The sequence below is a fragment of the Pseudovirgaria hyperparasitica genome (genome assembly GCF_010093815.1).
Source record: "Pseudovirgaria hyperparasitica strain CBS 121739 unplaced genomic scaffold EJ05scaffold_24, whole genome shotgun sequence".
Taxonomy (NCBI): Eukaryota; Fungi; Ascomycota; class Dothideomycetes; order Acrospermales; family Acrospermaceae; genus Pseudovirgaria; species Pseudovirgaria hyperparasitica.
The window spans coordinates 15,173-34,002 of NW_022985572.1; the positions used below are offsets into that span (position 1 = coordinate 15,173).

The 18,830-nt window shown below is 46.7% G+C and overlaps 5 protein-coding genes across 5 annotated transcripts; 3 read left to right on the forward strand and 2 right to left on the reverse strand.

Annotated features, from left to right (window-relative positions):
• Positions 1–618: 618 nt before the first annotated feature.
• On the reverse strand, positions 619–2,173 carry EJ05DRAFT_542196 (mandelate racemase/muconate lactonizing enzyme domain-containing protein). The gene is made up of 4 exons (XM_033749709.1): positions 1,901–2,173; positions 1,737–1,846; positions 1,574–1,685; positions 619–1,520 (listed from the first exon to the last, which is right to left on the reverse strand). Exons 1-4 carry the CDS (start codon positions 2,074–2,076, stop codon positions 773–775), a joined length of 1,146 nt encoding a protein of 381 aa, XP_033595435.1. The 5' UTR covers positions 2,077–2,173; the 3' UTR covers positions 619–772.
• Positions 2,174–2,265: 92 nt separating this feature from the next.
• Positions 2,266–3,619, forward strand: EJ05DRAFT_470710 (dihydrodipicolinate synthetase). The gene is made up of 3 exons (XM_033742950.1): positions 2,266–2,831; positions 2,890–2,982; positions 3,036–3,619. Exons 1-3 carry the CDS (start codon positions 2,380–2,382, stop codon positions 3,469–3,471), a joined length of 981 nt encoding a protein of 326 aa, XP_033595436.1. The 5' UTR covers positions 2,266–2,379; the 3' UTR covers positions 3,472–3,619.
• Positions 3,620–9,725: 6,106 nt separating this feature from the next.
• Positions 9,726–13,783, reverse strand: EJ05DRAFT_228537 (uncharacterized protein). Its single transcript, XM_033739956.1, has 3 exons — positions 13,613–13,783; positions 9,864–13,550; positions 9,726–9,803 (listed from the first exon to the last, which is right to left on the reverse strand). The coding sequence occupies exon 2, from the start codon at positions 13,515–13,517 to the stop codon at positions 9,948–9,950; it is 3,570 nt and encodes a 1,189-aa protein (XP_033595437.1). The 5' UTR covers positions 13,518–13,550; positions 13,613–13,783; the 3' UTR covers positions 9,726–9,803; positions 9,864–9,947.
• A 407-nt stretch (positions 13,784–14,190) lies between these two features.
• Positions 14,191–16,214, forward strand: EJ05DRAFT_228614 (uncharacterized protein). The gene is made up of 2 exons (XM_033739957.1): positions 14,191–14,214; positions 14,269–16,214. Exon 2 carries the CDS (start codon positions 14,417–14,419, stop codon positions 15,971–15,973), a length of 1,557 nt encoding a protein of 518 aa, XP_033595438.1. The 5' UTR covers positions 14,191–14,214; positions 14,269–14,416; the 3' UTR covers positions 15,974–16,214.
• A 1,035-nt stretch (positions 16,215–17,249) lies between these two features.
• EJ05DRAFT_505407 (ammonium transporter) lies at positions 17,250–18,810 on the forward strand (the record flags this gene model as incomplete). The annotated part of the gene is made up of 3 exons (XM_033747701.1): positions 17,250–17,288; positions 17,347–17,561; positions 17,613–18,810. 3 exons carry the CDS (start codon positions 17,250–17,252, stop codon positions 18,808–18,810), a joined length of 1,452 nt encoding a protein of 483 aa, XP_033595439.1.
• Between the last annotated feature and the right edge of the window lie 20 nt (positions 18,811–18,830).

Here is an 18,830-nt window from a genome sequence, read left to right on the forward strand (position 1 = left end):
AGTAGCTCTAGCTCTTAAGATATAACTATTATAGAGAATAGGGTGTAAAGGGGATAATAGTTTAATATTATAGAGGACTAGAAAGAAGGAGTTAGTATATATCTAGCTATAAAGAAACTACTTAGAAGAATATATATAGAAATTAGTATAGAGTATTCTAATCTATTATAGAACTAGTACTACTAAGAGAGACTAGTAGAGAGAGTAATATATATTACTACTACTATTATATATTTTAAATCTTTAGACTCTTTTTCTTTATTTATAGTAGTATAATAATATATTATAGAGAGAGAATAGAAGAAAGAATAGAAGAGAGAATAGAAGAGAGAATAGAAGAGAGAATAGAAGAGAAAAAGATAATAATAATAAGTCTTAGATATACTAGAAAATTAATAGTCCACGCCGCTAAGAGCTATAGATTTTTTACCTACTACTAAACGCGATACTAGAGGCTTATAACTAGAACTTATCTATAATACCGCGTCTATAAGTTATAGAAAGTATATAGAATTACTTAGTATAGCTAGAAGTATAATTTATTAGAATAGATTTTTAATTAAGATTATAGTTAATTTATTATATTATAAAAAGTGGTTTTTTAGTCGTGGTTTTAGTGAGGGCGCTAGCGGGCGCTAGATAAAACGTTATATCTTTTTATGATTCTATAGGAACAGATAGACTTAGTAGACACGTTAATCAATTTTACCACGTCTAATTTACCAAAGTTCCCACACTCGACACGTCGTTCCTGCTTACCCCTACTCAGTCTTCACCATTCACGAATTTCTCCACCGGGACCGATGAAGCCTGGGCTTAGCCATGGCATTGCTTTTTTGGACAGACTTCGCACCTGCTCCTCGTCGATTTCAATCCCCAACCCGGGTCCTGTTAACAAGTTGATGTATCCACCCTCCACGTCCCATACCTTAGGATTCTTCGTATAGCTTGTCAGATCTTGGCTACCGGCATTGTAATGGATACCCAGGCTCATCTCCTGGATGGCAAAGTTTGCACTCACCGCGTCCACCTGGATGTTTGCAGCCAATGCAATTGGCCCAAGTGGACAATGAGGGGCGAGGGACACGTCGTATGCTTCACACATTGCTGCTATGCGTCTCATTTCCGATATTCCTCCCACATGTGAGATATCTGGTTGCAGTATATCAACACAGCCAGCTTCCAGGAACGGGCGTACATCCCAACGGCTGTGCAGACGCTCACCAAGTGCAATTGGAGTGCTCGTCTGCTTCGACAATGCTTTGATGCCGTGGATATGTTCCGAGAGTAGGGGCTCCTCGATGAACAGCGGGCGGTGCGGCTCGAGGGCATGAGCGAGTTGCTTTGCCATAGGCTTGTGAACTCGACCATGGAAGTCGATGCCAGCGTCCATGCCGAGTGCCTTTACAGCCTTCAAGCGCTCAACGCTGTTATCTAAGGCTGATGGGGAATCCAACCAACCCAGGTCCTCTGTGGCGTTCATTTTTACTGCTGTGAACCCTTGGTCTTTGCGTGCTTGTCTAACAGTCTCCTTCGTCAGTCAGTCTCCGGCACTGAACATCTTCATTCTTACGCTTGAATGCCGACGTCTCCAGGTCGGTCGCCGCCTATCCATGCATATACCTTCAGTTTGTCGCGAACCCTTCCTCCGAGTAATTGGTATATCGGCACGCCTAACTTTCGTGCTGGATCATGTCACCCTCAGGATAAGTAGGTACATTTACCTCAGAACGAACCTTTGAGATCCCATAGAGCAATGTCGATACCAGCTAGCGCACTCATGAATACAGGTCCACCTCGGTAGAAAGTTGTACGCCAGGACATCTGCCAAATGTGCTCAATGTCACTTCAAAGCATTAGTAAACATACAGGCTACATGTAGACGACGTAATCAGCATACTCAGCATCAAGTCCCATGTATCGATCGAACCATGCATCTAAACATCCCTCAACAGCCTGTGTATGACCTTCCAATGAAGCTTCTCCCCAGCCAACGTTTCTCCTCTCATCAGTGATTTTCACGAATAGCCAGCGCGGCGGAACTCGAAAATACTCCATAGTCGCGATTTTCCCCATGATGGCAATATAATGTTCTCAAGAAGTGACGTTCTCAATTGTTCAAGTCACCATGGGTATGAAGATTTCTTTTCCGAAAATGTTTCCGATCCAGCTCCGGACCCAAATGCCGCTCCAACCCTGTCGACATGCGGGGCAGAGTAGTGTAGCGGGGTAGGCCATCCATTCATCGGCGGAAACCATGCCGAAGTTCAAACGCCGACAGAGGTATTTATATCATCTATTTCAACTTTGTAGTCAACACCTATAAGTCGTCCGTACGGATGTCACACTTTGGAATATCTTATCTCACACGGCTCGAGTATGGCACAAATACCACCGACTGGTGTGTTCGTCCCAGTCCCCACTTTCTTCACAGAATCGTCAACATCATCTGGTAATGGCCTCCAGGCAAAGGTCGATATCGACACACAAGTCCAGCACAGCATATTTCTCGCCAATAACGGCATCAGGGGACTCGTTCTTCTGGGTTCAACTGGCGAAGCTATCCACTTGACCAAAGGAGAGAGAATAGAACTCGTGTCTAGAACACGTAAAGGACTAGACCACGCGGGCTTCAACGACTATCCAATAATGGCTGGAGTCCTCACTAATGGTGTGGACGAGACACTGGAATGGCTTGACGACTACGCAAAAGCAGGTGCCCAATGGGGCTTGGTGCTCGTGCCCGGATATTTCGGAGTCTCGGCAAATCAGGAAAACATTAAAGAGTGGTTTACATTAGTTGCCGACAAGAGCCCGCTGCCGATTCTAATGTATGTCCCAGGACATTGTCTCGGGCACTGGTTGTTTCTCGCTAACATGGTTCACAAGATATAATTATCCTGGCGTCACGAACAATGTTATGGTTGATCCCCTCACATATACCGAGCTTGCACAGCACCCAAATATCGTAGGCTGTAAAATGTAAGCCTCGAGCCACATTCACTCAAATCGGGCCAGATACTGATCCCCTGAAGGAGCCACGGAAATGTTTCACATCACGTCCAAGTCTCTCTCGACCCAGACATCGACCATAGTAAGTTCCGTGTCTACAGTGGCTTCGGCCAACAGCTCGGTCCCATAGTGTTCTTCGGCGCTGCAGGCGTCATTGATGGCTTGTCATCTGTCTATCCAAAGACTGTGTCGCGGCTGTTCGATCTTGTGGAGAAGAACGGGACGGATGCAAAGACTATCAAGGAAATCCAGAGGCTGCAATTTGCTGTTAGCAGGGCGGAGGAGTTCATTGGTAAGTTCGGTATCATAGGCATCAAAGAGGCAACGTACCGAGTGGCTGGTTTCGGCAATTTGAAAGGTGGAAGACTGCCGCTGAAAGGCCAAATGGGGAAGGGCGAATTTGACAAGTGGCATAAGATTCTATTGGCACGGATTGAGGGAATTGAGAAATCATTATAGATGGCATGCTTTGCTTACTTTCTTTAGATTGACGGAGCGCAATAGTAATACAATGTATACTTCGTTCTGATATTGCAACCGCCCGAGATCTATATTATAATAGCGTTTGATTGTAGCTGAAAATGAAAGCTACAATTAGGCATAAGACTCAATAATACAAACATGTTTTCGAGCCATCCCTATCATTCCAATCCCTGTGTTCCTAGAACTTCTTTATGTATGTGGATATCCAGCGGACGGGCACGATTTCATGATATTGTTTTGCTAGCACAATCATATGTGTTTCGCCTAGAAGCAAATGAAACACAAGCTCCGATTTAATAACAAAGTAAGTACATGCGTCCCCTAGACCTCATGCGCTACCTTCAGCCTTATTTTAGATAGTAACATGTTTACTACCCACTCGTACGTGGGAGGGCTACCCGGCTTATCTAAGTTACCTCTAATGCTACCGGGTACAGCCTTGTAAGCTTAAGAATGCATGCCCGGTAAGATCTACTTGGATTTTTATATAGTTTTCCTCCGTGACTCCTCCTCTACTTTTGTTCTTCTTTAAATGAAATTTACGCTCTAAGAACTTATAATAGCTTCCCTATCTAGTGGCGGACACCCTTGTTAAGAAGTATATTCACCCTAAATCAAGAAGGGAAGGGTGTATATTACGTTGGCTACTTCGCTCTAGTACCTAGATAGATAGAAAGGAGACTAAAAATGCGGATAATAACTTATCTATACCTTGATAATAATCTGTTTTACGTTAAAGTAGTAATGAAGATTAGTAACAGGTATATATACTATCCTTCCTTTGCTATTATTCCTTCGTTTATCTTTGCTACTTAAGGAATTAATGCTAGTAGCTCTATACTATAGGAGGCATTCCATCGCTAATTCCGCGACCTGATTCTTTAGTAACTTTTGTACCCTTAGCCTTCTTCCACTAGCTCTACCGTATATATATAAAGAGATAGTAATGTTAACGCTGGTAGCTTAGCTTATACGTAAAGTAATATGAGCTCGTAGTCTATTGCATGCTCTATCTACCGCGATATAGGACTTTCAATAATAATCTACAGCACTAAAGGCCTCTACTACTAGCCACTACGGTATTAATAAGAACGAGGTCGTTGTATAGCGGATCGATGGAGCCCAAATGTAACGCTAACAATACCTGTACCTTAATAGTAACGTAGATAGTGTGATCACGTAAGACTCGTTCGTACCTACATATGTAGACTAATGTATGTATCTTCTTAACAAAAGCCTAACATACCTTTAGATGCTACTATCTTCTCCGTAGATAAGTGGTATTGCGTTCTTATCGAAGGATTACATAAGAAGTCATCCATGCTCAGGTACTGATTCGTCATTATGCTTCGCATGTGGTAGAGTTTATGTCTACCATCGGCTTTGGGTTCTTCCCGTCGATCCTTAATCGAGAGATTTCAGCTCATTCTCTTAAAAACTACCTCTTCTGTATCTTCATTCCAATTCTTGCATATCTTTCGCCTAGATGTTACATCTCTCGTTATATTGCTCCGCTAACTCATTCTGTTTTCTTTACAGAGATAGACACTAGATGGATAAGTCCTTGTAGATTTTCTATAGCACTGTCTTAGATCGTGTTACCCAAGGCTTAAATCATAAGCATTGTACGTTCCTCTTTCGCACCTGAGATCTAGGGTACATTCTCCAAAGTATCGGATCGTAAATTTTTCTCTGGGCGATTTCGTGCCGTTATGTTATGCTTTAGGTAGTAGCGCTCGATGTCATCGTGCGCAAAGACTAGGAGTCGCGTTTTCTTGTAATGAGAAGAATAATTTTCATGGGCGAAGTATGATCATGTCGAAAGGTTCAGCTGGAGCGGTTAGTACTAAGTACTAATGTACGTTGTAACGTTAAGAGGATCCAAATTATTAACAACGAAATGAAAAGATAGTACTCCGTTAGATGAGGGAGGCCTAGTCGCGAGGAGAGGAGCGGGAGACAACTTTGATGCTAGTATCATGCAGTGTGCTTTACTAGAGGCGAATTTCTTGTCCTAGACTATGGTGGGTCATATAGGGGTCTACTGGCTGGCTAGCTTTGAGTTTGGTAACTCTACACATGATTACTATCGAAGTTCGCGTAGGTTGTACCTAAGCTGGTACTAATCCAATCATTGGTGATTTCAGAAGAGCCTTGCATAAGGGGCTGTCATTGGACAAACGTCTATAGATTGGAAAGTATTTATCATGAGGACTATTGAACGTCTCCGGGGCCAGTCCCGGGGGTAGCCATCTTCTCGCGATTGGCGGACGATAGCAAGGGCCAGAGGTCAAGGCTTTATTGGCCGTAGACTCTTTAGTCTAACAATATCGTACTGAAAGGGCCAGTTGAGAATCAACTGACGTAGTTACGTAGTTAACCTTTATGTCTAATTGTTCTGTGGTTATCTCTCCATTAGTAGACTAATAAGTACATCTATCGTCGTGTTCTATACGAGGATTTGCAGTTCGGCCCCTACTAAATGGGCTATGACAGGATCTAAAAACCTTTTACTGAATTCGCTGCTATGTAGAAGAATAGAACATGAAGTACTAGCACGACCCTGCCCGCTCATTAATCCGAGTGGTGCATGTATGCATGCCAAAGTCCGATCTACAACCTCCCCTCTTCTCCGATCAAGCTCGCAATGCGTACAGTTTAGGCTGGGACTGGAACCTTGCCATGTATTTACTAGGGACTGTTGTTGTTGACCTGTGAGATAATTCGCAATATCTGCACATATATGCTCTTAGGTTCCAGGTCCTTGCTATTGATATACATTACTCAAGATAAGGGAATGTAGCACAGTACGGAGATTTTACGATGCCACTTATGAGTGGATTTCCCGCTACTGCGATTTTGTTTGTCAAGCTACATTGTGTTTGTGAGTAACGAGGGATAGTGTCTCTCTATTCGTCCAACTGCATAATTAGACTTACGAGCGTAGCATTCAGTCAATCATGAATCATCTCCTAAGAAGGATTCACTACAACTGCCATATATATTATGGATCCCCAGCAGTAATAATCAAAGAAATATGAGCTTCTCTTCTCTCCGGTGTATTCTTATCTATCTTCTACACTCCGTATATTTCAAGCTCCTTCTTTTATCTTTTATCTTGACTTCTACTTCGATTTCCAGGATAAATAATGCTCTCAATTAGAACTTAGTCTTGTCTGGTAGCTTATTAGTCCCTTAGCTTCCAGAGCACCGCCACTGTTTCATTATCTGGTATGTAGTCGTTCGTGCGCAGCGTATGCATTGAAAATTTTTCGTTCTTTTTCGCTTCAGCTTGCTAGCTTAGTTTTCCTGTCTCATAACGACTAGGGAGATGGTAGTTGAGCTACTAGGTTCATAGGATTCCATGCACTTGCTTCGTATTTCTAGCGATTAGGTTACGCGTACGTCTTTCCTTGTCGTTTATATTGGCGATGAGATGGTTGGTTCTGGAGAAAGAAGCATTCATGTGTGTCCTCGAGGTATCAGGTTTGAGTTTGGCTGTCTGTTCGGAGGTGAGTCTGAGGGAGGTAAATTTCTCGTAGCTGCGGCTGTATTTGCGGACCTTCACGGATGTATCTTGCTGTATCCGACCCAATACAGCAAGATGGAGACGAATAGTGACATGTTGAGCCTGTCGTGAACTTGGAGAAAATGATTCGTGCTATGGAAAGCAGCCAAAACAATATCTGTACCTAGTCTACATTCGATGGTCTTGGCATTTCATCCCCGGAAGGAAGTCTTCAGGAGGCTGTTTCCAAGCTTCTAGCTCAACCTGTACGATCGCTCCAATCTGAGAGCTCTGCCATCGGCCTTTCTTATGACGCATGAAATGTGTCCAGCAGGCCTGCGAAGAGTACCAAGATCGATATCTGTCTACAGACAACTGCTACTGTTCATTATCCATTCACAGAGGCACAAGAAGTGAGTTATGGTCTCGCACAGGCGCAGACGCGTCTTCTAATTTATTGAAAGACATTTGACTCAATCGCCAAACCTTTACGGCAGTATCAGACGCAACCATACACTCAGAGTCGCATGCGCACAGCCAAGAAACTACCTACACCCCCGGCTATCTCGAGCTAAGATAAAAAAATGGATTTTGAAATCGACCTTCTGCACCGAAGACCGTTATGGCAAGAAATCGCTCATAAGATCCGTATTTCGAGCCGGGAGCCACAAACAAGTGATACATCAACACGACAGTTTCAGCTTAGGATTAGCCCATTGAAAATTCAGCTCTACGCTGCGCACACAATTCGAAATCACACTGACATTGAGAAAGAGTTACTCGTGGATATTTGTATTGACTGAGAGCTAGCTAAATTCAAATGATGTGAAAGTCAGGCAAAGATCTCCTGTGCTTCGATGAAGAGGGAGTGACAGCCAGTTCTTCAATTGAAGAAAAGGTACAGGTCTAGCAGAGGTCTAGCCTTACAGACTGAAACATTCTGAACCAAACCAGGTCAACTACTTACCATATAAGCGCTTTGCATCTTGAGCTGACGTGACCAGCGACTGCGAGTATCGTACGATGATCCACCCTACGGGTCCTGTAACTTGGACAGGAGCACATAATGGCAAGGTGAAGGAGGTGCTAGGCAACTCATATGACTCTTCTGAATGACTATGAAGGAGTTGGAGCGATGAGATCAGAAAAGAGTAAATCAACCTTCGGTACCCTCGCTCAGAAACCAAGAAGGAACCCGGTCAGCGACAACGCGTTGCAAGTGAAGGGGAGGCAATCAATCGATACATGGTTAAGGTCTGACAAGGAGCTGCGCAAACATCTCAAAGATGACCCTAGAAATTCGGGAGTTTGCAAAGCCGCAGGCTAACCCCGGGAAGGGCTGCAGCAGAAGACGAGCAGAAGGCAGCACAGAAGAAAGTGCGGAAGAAAGTGCATGTTGCAGTATCTAAAGAGTATCTCATTCGAGACCTAGAATACAGAATACTGAATGTCTTTCTGCTCGGAAGCTGTGACACTTGAGAAGAGGACCTGTGCCATTGGAAATATTCGACGACTAGCTTCACAGATCCACCAAGGCTGCCGCTAGCATGGCATTCGAATTCAAGGATCTACTGGAAGAGCTGAAAGTCGTGTGATGTAATTGCGGGTAACAGCCAGTCTACGGTCAATTCTCCGGAAAATATGAGCTTTTCCCTGGCTAGTACTTCATAAGACGTGCCGAAAGGAAACCCGAAATACCGCTAGCAGCCTTGTGTTGCTTTTCGAACTCGTGAGCAGCATGAATAGAGCGAAAGAGACTACGGGATTTCACCCTAGAGAAGTTCCTCCCATCGTGCCCAATAAGATGAAAAGGGTCGACAGTGTCAGTTCTTCAAGCGAATCCCCAGGACGCAAGAGAAAGGCAGTCCGTGTTTCGTCCTCTGAAGACCCGGAGATCGAAATGTCTGTTTCCACCGATGAAGCTGAAACGAATGGCCGGCTATCTGTCGGCGCATCTCCTCCATCATATGCAAGTTGGAAGATGTGATCACGCAAGTGGAAGAGCCCATCCGTACTGTGCTTAACGAAATTGCCAATGAGTTAAGAGACGTCGTGGATGGGTCTCCAGGAACACACTGAAATTCTGTCATTTTTAGGAAGCGTAGAGCAGACAATGAAGAAAAGGGCATAAGCGATGGAGGTACATTTCAGCAACTTTTGATATATGCAACACGATGGGGTCTTGATGGGAGCTAATCACCCACACGGAACATGGAACATGGATGCTTTCATGTGCATTCTAGGCCGATGGCGTTCTCGACTTTGTCTTGTGGATATCAGAAATGTCTAGGACAATTGGGCGTGTTTATAAGCAGTTTGTCCTTTAGCACATCTCTGGTGTCAAAATACAAGTCCGTATGCGATATGCTAGCTGCTTTTGCGCTAGCGATAAGATCATCTCTATTAGGAGAACTGTCGCGGATATGATACCTTGCGTGGAGGCTGGAGATATTCTTTTCATTACTGTCGACCGGTGTCTGGATGAACAAGGGACTAATGAGTCGAAAGCTGGGGAAATCCACTATCCACGCTCTTCCATGGATCTGTATTTTCTAGCTTAGACTGACTAATAGTATACGGCAACATGCAAGACTTTGCTCTCTACTGGGGACATAGTCAGCCGACTGTATGGGGATCTGTCACCTAGCATATTAACTCCTGCTTCGTTGTGCTTATAGATCTATTCAGGCACTTTGTTCCAACAGCCGATCCGTAAGTCAATGGCACGATACGTGCTATGATATATCCCAATCCCGATGTTTGAGGTATCGCCGAAGACGCACAGCCAGCGCCACGAGATCTGTTGATCCAATTAGCCCCCACTACTCACCACCTGTCAACTCCAGTGGTATATGCTTGCTAATATGTCAAGAAAATGAAAGTAAACCCATGGCACGACTGAATACACACTGGCCTTCATGATTCGAGAACGGTGCGTGCCTGACTAAGTGGGATCGCGGAAGAAAGACAAGATATCGAGCCCGAACGATCCCAACGCACGGGACTTTTTGCGCTTCTCCGGGATTAAGAGTGCTTCGTCGAGGTCGTCTACCTCAATGCCACGTTTGATGCCTGTTTGGCGTGAGTCTATGCTAATATACAAGGGTGTTCGGGCAGCGGAGTCGAATACGGTCGGTGTTTGCGAAGATGAAGTGTCGAATCCAGGCACTCTGTTACCAGCTTTCTCCTGAGTGGAGCTGGAATCAGAAGGGTCGGTTACGAAGACTGCCGATTGAGAGCCATCGATATTCCGCGATTCCAGCCATTCTTCGTACTCTATTCTGATCCTTGTAGTCTCGTTTTCAACAAAGGCACGATACTGATCGTCCGTCTCACAACGCTCAGTACAGATCTGGCAGCTGATGTAGTAGGCCTGGGTAACAGCTGCAAAGCCTAGCATCTCAAATTCAGGAAGATTGCTGCCAATGAGTTTCGTTTTGTCCCAGTCTAGACAATCTTCACAAAACGCATTTTCGCAGAATCTGCAGCGAAACACCATACCACCCGCCATGTAAGCTTTTCTGGAACAATGAGTACAGACGTGTTGCGGACAAGAAGTGGCTCCAAATGGTCTGGTCATGGCGGCAAGGTCCACCTCGTCCAGGCACTCAGCGTGGTACGCCCGCGGGCAGCCAACACAGCAGTGTAGTTCGCCACCGTCCCAACATATGTGACAGATGGATTCATGCTCAATTTCAGGTTTTTTTTCGCGTACTGGCTCTGCAAGGCGTGGGTCCTTTCCTGCGAGAGTTGGCACCGCTTCCCAATCTCCGCAATCTATGCTCTCTTTACTAACCTCCCACCCGTCGACCGTAACAGTAGTGTTTTTGCCTTCGCGTCTGTCCGCTCTCGTAATCCCTGGTGGCAGAACAGCATCGATTTCTTTGTCCGTCACCTGTTGTTGAAAATGCTTGCCTTCATATACAGCCGTCTTGACCTTCTCCATCTCCGAGAGCCATTTCTCTTCATCCGTGTCTGGTCTACTTGATGCATTATCCATGTTGTGGAAATCAACAGGTTGGTCTCGACATTTATCAAGCATTGTTTCAACGTCCCACGAAAGCATTTCGTTTACGTCAACCTGTGGACGAGTCAAGGTCTGAGCGCCTCTGCGAAGCAAAGATTTGAGCTCTGACATGCTTAGTTGTGGCATTGCGTCTGACGCTACTTGTCCATGTGTATTCTTTGACGTCAATCGGCCGTGAATGCTCTGCATTGACTCTGTAATCTTAGCAGATAGGTAAAGCTTCTTTCGAATTCTACCCATCATTTGCTCTTCGACTGTGCCAGCTGTGCAGATTTTATAGACTGTTACTGGCTGTGTCTGTCCAATTCTGTGGGCCCTAGCTTCGGCTTGTATGTCTGCTTGGGGATTCCAGTCCTGATCGAGAAAAATAACTTCGGTCGCGGTGGCCAGATTGATGCCTAGTCCGCCAGCGCGCGTCGATATCAGTATGACATTATGGTTCGGCGTCGTATTGAATAATCGTATCGCCAAATCTCGACGGGCTCGTGAAGTACTGCCGTCCAAGGTTAAGTAGTTGTGCTCCGCTCCATCTCGGAAGCCCATGAAAGCAAGGACATCCTCCACGCACTTGAGCACACCTAGGAAGCCTGAGAAAATCAACACCTTCTTCCGTTTCTCAAAAACAAGATGTTGAAGCAGCTTCCGTAAGACAATGAACTTGCCTGAAGCCAGCACGATATGTTCTCCTACCAAGTAGCCATCAGGCGCAGCGTTCGGCAATTGATAGGGGTGTGTGCAGCATTTGCGAAGCTGCATGATGAGGTTCATTAATCTCGTCCAAGTTGACTTAGTTGAGGTAGCTTCTTGCTCGGCTTTCTCTAGTTCCAGAGCAGTTTCCATAATTTCTCGGCTTTCTCCCCAGCCATAGTCGAAAGCACTACGCTGATGGGCCGCTTCACTATGTGATTCTCTTGCTTGCAATAATAGCTCAACCTTTGTTAATCTTTCTTGCTCCAATATCTCAACCCGCAAAGCCTTTTCTTCTTCTTGTTTCACGTCGGAAAAGAGATCGTCTAGTATGGCATCACCGGCCTTGGTAAGAAGTCGCATATACCAAAACTTTTGCATGGGTGTTAGTGGTACATAGAGTAGCACTTCTGTTTTTGGAGGTATGCCTAGATTGACTCCTGGTGAGTTTTTCAACCTTCGGAGCATAATAACTTCCAATAGTCTTCTTGCGTGGTCCATGACTTGCGTGCTGACATTCCCTTTGGATAGATCAAAGGCGTCACGGAACAAGTCTGCAGTTCTGTCGACAAAGACGTCCGGATAGAGCCAGTGAAGTAATGCCCAGAGCTCTGTCAAATTGTTCTGTAGTGGTGTACCAGTCAGTATGAGTCTGTACTCGGCCTTCAGGGTTTGGAGTGCGCCAGCGATAATCGTTTTGTTGTTCTTGATTTTGTGTCCTTCGTCAAGGATCACGTAGCGCCATACAAACGATGTTTGGAACCACGATTTTTGTCTAAGGAAGATATCGTACGTGGTAACAATAATGTCGAATTCTCCGATCTGCTCGCCGTCAAGTTTCAAAGCTTTACGAGACTTTGCGATCTCGTTGCCGAAGCGATCGTCGAGCCCTGTAGCAACCCTCTTAAGCGACATGCGCTCCTCTGCCGTTCCATGCAACTGTATGATCTTAAGCTTCGGTGCCCATTTTCGCACCTCTGATATCCACGAGGACAACACACTAAGAGGACATATCACAAGATAAGGTCTTCTTTCTTCGAGATGGTTGACGGGGTGTTCATTTTCAATGAATTGCATCAGGGCGATTGTTTGTAAGGTTTTCCCGAGGCCCATCTCATCACCAAGGATCCCGTTCATACCGTTGCGATATAGATAGACTAAGAACGATAGACCCGTCAATTGATATGGCTTCAGTGTTGCTGTAAGGCCTGCAGGCTGTTTGTCCAGCTCTTCGTAGGTGAATGTATCAGGTGCGTTGCCGCCAGCCGTGTGTGAAAGCTTTGTTATGTAATTGCTGTGTGGCAATAGCGGCTTGAAGTAGCTCTGGTGTTCTAGCAGGAACTGGTCTCGTCTTTTGATCGTGTTCATTTCTATGTCTTGACGTACACGGTTTCGAGCAGTGTTGGCCTTGGCGACCATGCCATGCTTCGTACGTTTCGGCCTCATTGTATCAGATATTAGGATTGTTTTAGTCTTGCGTCTTTTAGCCTTGCTAAGATCCTTGCGATAGCGTTCTAGTTTGAGAGCCTTTTTCACATGGTCTTGCGCACGACGAATTTTGGATAGACGTGTACCGACTCTCGACGACTTCCTCTCGATCAAAGGATATGATGGACGTTGCAGTGCTGATGTGGGGGTTTTTGAGGGTATCTCAACGTGGGAGAATCTCCGAATTTGTGTTGCAGATGGATGGCTCCCGACCGAGCTGAATTGTGCTAGTAGATCTAAAGCGTGCGTCTGGCGTCGCTTCGGCGGCATGGCTGCGATTGGTGACGGTTGCGGATTTGCCATTTTGTTCATTGTTTGACCGATTTGGCGGGACAATGGGATACGCTGCAAGGACTCTTAGCAATACGTTCAAGTGAACAGGCGAAACGTGTGACGCCGGTACGTACCCCTGTGCTTCTTACGACTTCTCAAGTGAACAAAGGCGCCTATCAGGCGATCAAATGTGAGTGATGTGTCTGACTTCCATGGGGTACGTAAAGCAACGTTCGCGGATAAATGAACAGTTACTGAAAATATGACCTTCGGAAGCCTGTCACTCAACCTTGCCTAGTAAGAAGTCGCGTCTTTGACGCGTCAAATTATACGCCTTAAGGTTCTAGAACTAAATCCGAATCTCCGAGCGCACGGACACCTCACCATCTTCCAAGGCCGTATCTTCATTCCACCCCAACCGCTCATTCTGCGCCAGCATCTCTACCCCATCGTCGCTTCAGTCATGTCTATGCGCCTGACCTAGCTTCAACAATGACACGCTTCTATCCCATTTACGTGCGGCGTTCGGATGGGAAGCTGGAAGTTTCAGGCAAGAATGGCAGACTACGCGACCGGAATGGCCCATCAGCTGAGCAGCTCGACAGCACACCGAACAACAAAGGAATTTCCGACTACTATCGCGAGATTGGCGCGGAAGAAACAAAACATATTGATTGGAGGAGGAAGCTTGCAGGTATGCTTGTCAGGCAGATTGGGCAAGACAAGCTACACCAGGGTAACACATTGTCTTTTTGCCCGCTTCCATGTCATCACTGACCAGCACAGAAAGACAAACCACAAGCATTCTCGTCGCGCTTCCTGATAACTACCGTCTCTATGAACACATAAAATCTCGAACGACAGATGGAGAAGCTCCAAAGAAGAATCATGCGGGAGGAGGACATGACCGGCAAGACGCGTACCTTTATGGCCATCCGATGGGTCCGAAGAAACGCTTTCGGAGCCCGGCAGACTTTTTCCCTCACCTGCTTTGGCTTTGTACAGATGTCAATGGTAACACCGATAATTGCTCGTGCAAGCTATGCTGCCCCGAAGAGATTGAAGAGAAGAAGGCTCCGCAGGCCGCGCAGTCACCCATCAATAAAGAAGAGCCCGAGGTGATGCCAGAGCCAAAAGACATTTTGCCACCACAGGGAACCATAAATGAATCATCAAATCGATCTTTATCCAATCTGCCGTCTCTAGTGCGCAAACAGTCCCCTGTGCCACAGTTGGCAACTACTCCTCCCACTGTTCCAGCGCCGTCACAGCTCCCAACTCCCCGCTCGATAGACCAGCAGATTGACACATCGTTCAACAAGTTCCACAATCGTACCGCTGAAATAGTCTGGTTCCAACGTGGCCAGGCGTGGGCCCTCGGAGTGATCACTCGCCGATATAGGACGAAGAATGAGCAACAGCAAGAAGCTCGTCATTATGTAATTCAGCCACTATCTTATCCCCTCCACAATCCTCCATTAGCAATTATAACAGACGAAAGCCATCTGCGACCCTGGCTAGCGTGGAGTCCTCCTCCGCTCACACACCAATCCATCCACGATCAGCCCATTCGCATTGTACCTTATCACAGCATCGACTGGGTGGGTGTCTCAGAAGGCAAATATGGCCCGGGTGAGGTCGAGGTAGATGCCAGTATTCTTGCGGCGAAAAGCGTCGAAGACACCTTCACTTTGACTGAACCTCTGAAACGTACTACTTCAGGAGGAGTAGAAGAGAAACGTTGGAACTGTATCTTTCTAGGGGGCGAAAAGATCTGGCTCGGGGACTCTCTCCGACTGCGTATTGCCCCCGGCAATACCGTCATGGCGCTAACAGAGATTATCGAGCGAGTGACCAAAAACCAATCAACCTATACACTTGTGGGAGACTTATACTCTCTCGTGGCTCTCAGTGCAACATCTCAAGAGCCGCCTGAAAATCGCAACATCCCCATACGCATGCGCGAAGACCTAAAATGGCGAAATGGTATTACGAACACCGCGAAGCGTGGTAAAAGCTACTGGAAGCTCATCCAAAACGATTCCCGCCTATCTATCAACCAAATCAAGGGCCGATGGTACGAAGACTCATATTTATTGCCTTTGTTGTCGCAAAACAACAGTCAGCTCCAACAGGAACTAGCAAACGGTCAAGTGACAGAGCAAAACGGGTTCTTGAACTCCAGAGGAGACTCAACGATTCTATACAATAGCCAAGATAATCCAGGAATACGTTGTGCTGACAGAAAAGACGCATTTGGAAAGAGTATACCGGCGCATACGGTATTTGCAAGTGGCATCGATCCGCCCGCGCAGAGTCAAAGGACACAACAACAGCAGACGCAACCGCAAAATTACGAGCCGCAATCACAATCACAGTCACAGTCACAGTCACAGCAACAAGGCCTAGAGCAGTTTGTGAATCTGGATGGTGAAGAAGTCCCTGGGTTTGGACAGCAATATAGCTCGCAGGGGCAGGAACAAGGGTTTTTCTGATCCACGTATCTACTTGATGTTGAAAGAGCTCAAGTGATACCCAAGATTCGTTCATACGGATTTGTTATGTATCAATACCATGCATAGTGACACATAGATTGCTCGTGCAAGCGGCTCGGCGCAATGAGAAACATCCTGATGACCAGGTAATGTCTTTGACGCCGACTGACGACGAATACATCAGCATAGATCTCTGATATATGATGGCCGTACTTTCTGTATCTTGATATTAACGATACCCTCTGTGCGCAAGCCACACTACCTCAACAACTCACCTGCAAGATTTGTTACGCCTATCTCTACATGCAAAGCCAACTACACAACAGATCAGATAAGCATGCCGACGCCCAGATGGACATACATCCCATGCCGGCCACCTAAGAAACCCATTCCATACCTTGGGGTCTTTCCATCAACTTTGGCAGGCCCCCTTGAGCGGTCACCATAACGCATACAGTATCGGTCCGGGCCCTGACACGCGGATGACAGCCGCTTGCCCGTCTCATGGGTGGGTCCGCGTGCCGTTTCTAGCCAAGGGCTCCGATGGTTGTTATCAACAGTACTGGGATTGCTACGAATCCGGCATGCTTTCCATCACACGTAGGTATGCTGAAGACGGGCGTGTGCGGTTTTCATGCACAGAATTGAGAGTGCGGTTGTGCTAAGTTGCAGGGGACATGAAAAGCATGAGGGGGCACAGAGAGAGTGCTGCACGCAAGGCTGACATTCCTTGTGAACCTTTGGCAAGAAAAATCAGAAGAATCAAGTCAGATTGAACGTGACCCTGCAATAATTCGATAGCAACTATGCACCGCTCGTGTATCCTTCATTCGACTTCTCCAAAGCCCTCAAATCGCCCAAACACCGATCCCCCCATGAGGACCCGTTAGACAGGCTGAAGAACGTAACCACACGGTGGCGCAGAACTTGAAAACGGCACACCACTGTGGGTACACTTGCGCCATCTGAACCGGTGTTGGTTGGAGTTGAATGGCTTTAGGACGCCAATGATGAGGGCTTGCCAATGAACATGGATGGGAATAATGTTCCATATCCAGCGCACGTTTAACGAGTGAAGGATGCGAGCGACAGGGGACAGGGTCACCCTTTAATGGGTGACTGTCGTGTCGTGGCTTCCCGGGTACATATAAGAGGAAGGAGCGCCGACGACTGCCATCGAAATCCTTTCCAAGCTGTTCATTACCTTCCTTCGTTAACTTCCTTGCTGTTGAGTTTCTCGAACACCGCGGTAACTTCAACGGATCTGAGAGGTCACATGGCTACAATCGCTGTTGGCGGCCTCGAGCCGTCTCCTGTGCGTTTTCCCGACCTCTTCATGTGAGCTGATTGACTGACGGTATTGTGATGTGCAGCCAGAGTACGATGAATCTGCTCCCAGTGGCGGAAATCCGCTGGAAGTCAATGTCAATGACCCGTATGCTCTCCAGGAGTTTCACTATACCTATCTCGTCTTCTGTGCATTCATTGTATGGCTCATCATCCCTGGCATTGGTCTCCTCTATGGAGGTCTAGCACGTCGCAAGTCGTCTCTCGCCCTTTTGTTCCAGTCACTATTGGTTGCTTCAGTGTAAGTCATGTATGTCGAGGAACGAAAGCCTGGACTGATTCGCTGGTGCAGGACCACCTTTCAGTGGATGTTCTGGGGCTATTCGCTTGCCTTTTCGCGGACCGGAAATTCCTTCATCGGCGACCTGAAGAACTTTGGTTTGATGGGTGTCGGTGTGGCTCCTTCGCCTGGGTCGGCCTATATCCCCGAAGTAGTGTTCTGCCTCTACCAGATGTTCTTCTGCGCCTGTACGGTACAGATCGTTATCGGTGGAGCGTTCGAGCGTGGCCGCATCGTCCCCTCCCTCGTCTTCTCTTTCTTATGGGCTACTATCGTATACTGTCCGATTGCGTGCTGGACCTGGAACTCGAACGGATGGCTCTATAACCTTCCATCTCTCGATTATGCTGGAGGTGGTCCAGTACATATAGCCAGCGGCTGGTCTGCTCTCGCATATGCGTTTGTCCTTGGCAAGCGCAAGCACCACGGCGAGAAATCCCATCACAAGCCTCACAATACCACACTAGTTTTCCTGGGTACCGTATTGATCTGGTTTGGGTGGTTTGGCTTCAACGGAGGTTCCGCACTGAACGGTACTGTACGTTCCATGTATGCGGCCTTCAATACAAATACTGCTGCATCAACTGGTGTTCTCGGCTGGGTCATCATCGACTTTATTCGGACAGGGGGAAAGTTCTCCGTCGTTGGTGCTTGTGAAGGAGCCATCGCTGGATTGATTGGGATTACGCCTGCTGCAGGATTCACATCACTATGGACTTCTGCATTGCTTGGTTTTATCACTGCGGTAGCCTGCAACTCGGTCAAGAACCTGAACAAGTGGATTGGAATTGATGAAGGTATGGATGTTTTCAAACTTCACGGTATCGGTGGAATGATTGGTTCCTTCTTGACTGGGATATTCGCCCAACAATGGGTGGGCGCACTCGACGGTACATCTACTGGGTACTCGGGCGCTATGGATGGTGTCGGTATACAGGTTGGACGTCAGCTCGCGGAGATTGTTGCAATTGGTGCCTATGCTTTCACGGTTTCATGCATACTACTTTATATCTTGAAGTACATCCCGGGCATGAATCTGAGGGTTAGTGAAGAGGCGGAGATGATCGGTTTGGACCTGGACCAATTCTTTGACGAACAGATAGGTGATTGGACCATGGTCGAGCAGCACGCTGCCATCAATGATTCGATAACCCCAAGCAGTCAGCACAGTATCAAGCAGACCTCAGAGATTCCTAAGAAAGCTGCTTAGATATAGGCTACGAGGTGGTC

Excerpts from the sequence above, each read along its gene's own strand:
- EJ05DRAFT_542196 (XM_033749709.1), bottom strand. The coding sequence starts at position 2,076 with ATGGGGAAAATCGCGACTATGGAGTATTTTCGAGTTCCGCCGCGCTGG. Across the intron at positions 1,686-1,736 it reads TGCTCTATGGGATCTCAAAG|CACGAAAGTTAGGCGTGCCG; the intron begins GTTCGTTCTGAG and ends GACATGATCCAG. Across the intron at positions 1,521-1,573 it reads GGAGACGTCGGCATTCAAGC|ACAAGCACGCAAAGACCAAG; the intron begins GTAAGAATGAAG and ends GGAGACTGTTAG.
- EJ05DRAFT_470710 (XM_033742950.1), top strand. The coding sequence starts at position 2,380 with ATGGCACAAATACCACCGACTGGTGTGTTCGTCCCAGTCCCCACTTTC. Across the intron at positions 2,832-2,889 it reads AGCCCGCTGCCGATTCTAAT|ATATAATTATCCTGGCGTCA; the intron begins GTATGTCCCAGG and ends ATGGTTCACAAG. Across the intron at positions 2,983-3,035 it reads AATATCGTAGGCTGTAAAAT|GAGCCACGGAAATGTTTCAC; the intron begins GTAAGCCTCGAG and ends GATCCCCTGAAG.
- EJ05DRAFT_228537 (XM_033739956.1), bottom strand. The coding sequence starts at position 13,517 with ATGAACAAAATGGCAAATCCGCAACCGTCACCAATCGCAGCCATGCCG.
- EJ05DRAFT_228614 (XM_033739957.1), top strand. The coding sequence starts at position 14,417 with ATGGGTCCGAAGAAACGCTTTCGGAGCCCGGCAGACTTTTTCCCTCAC.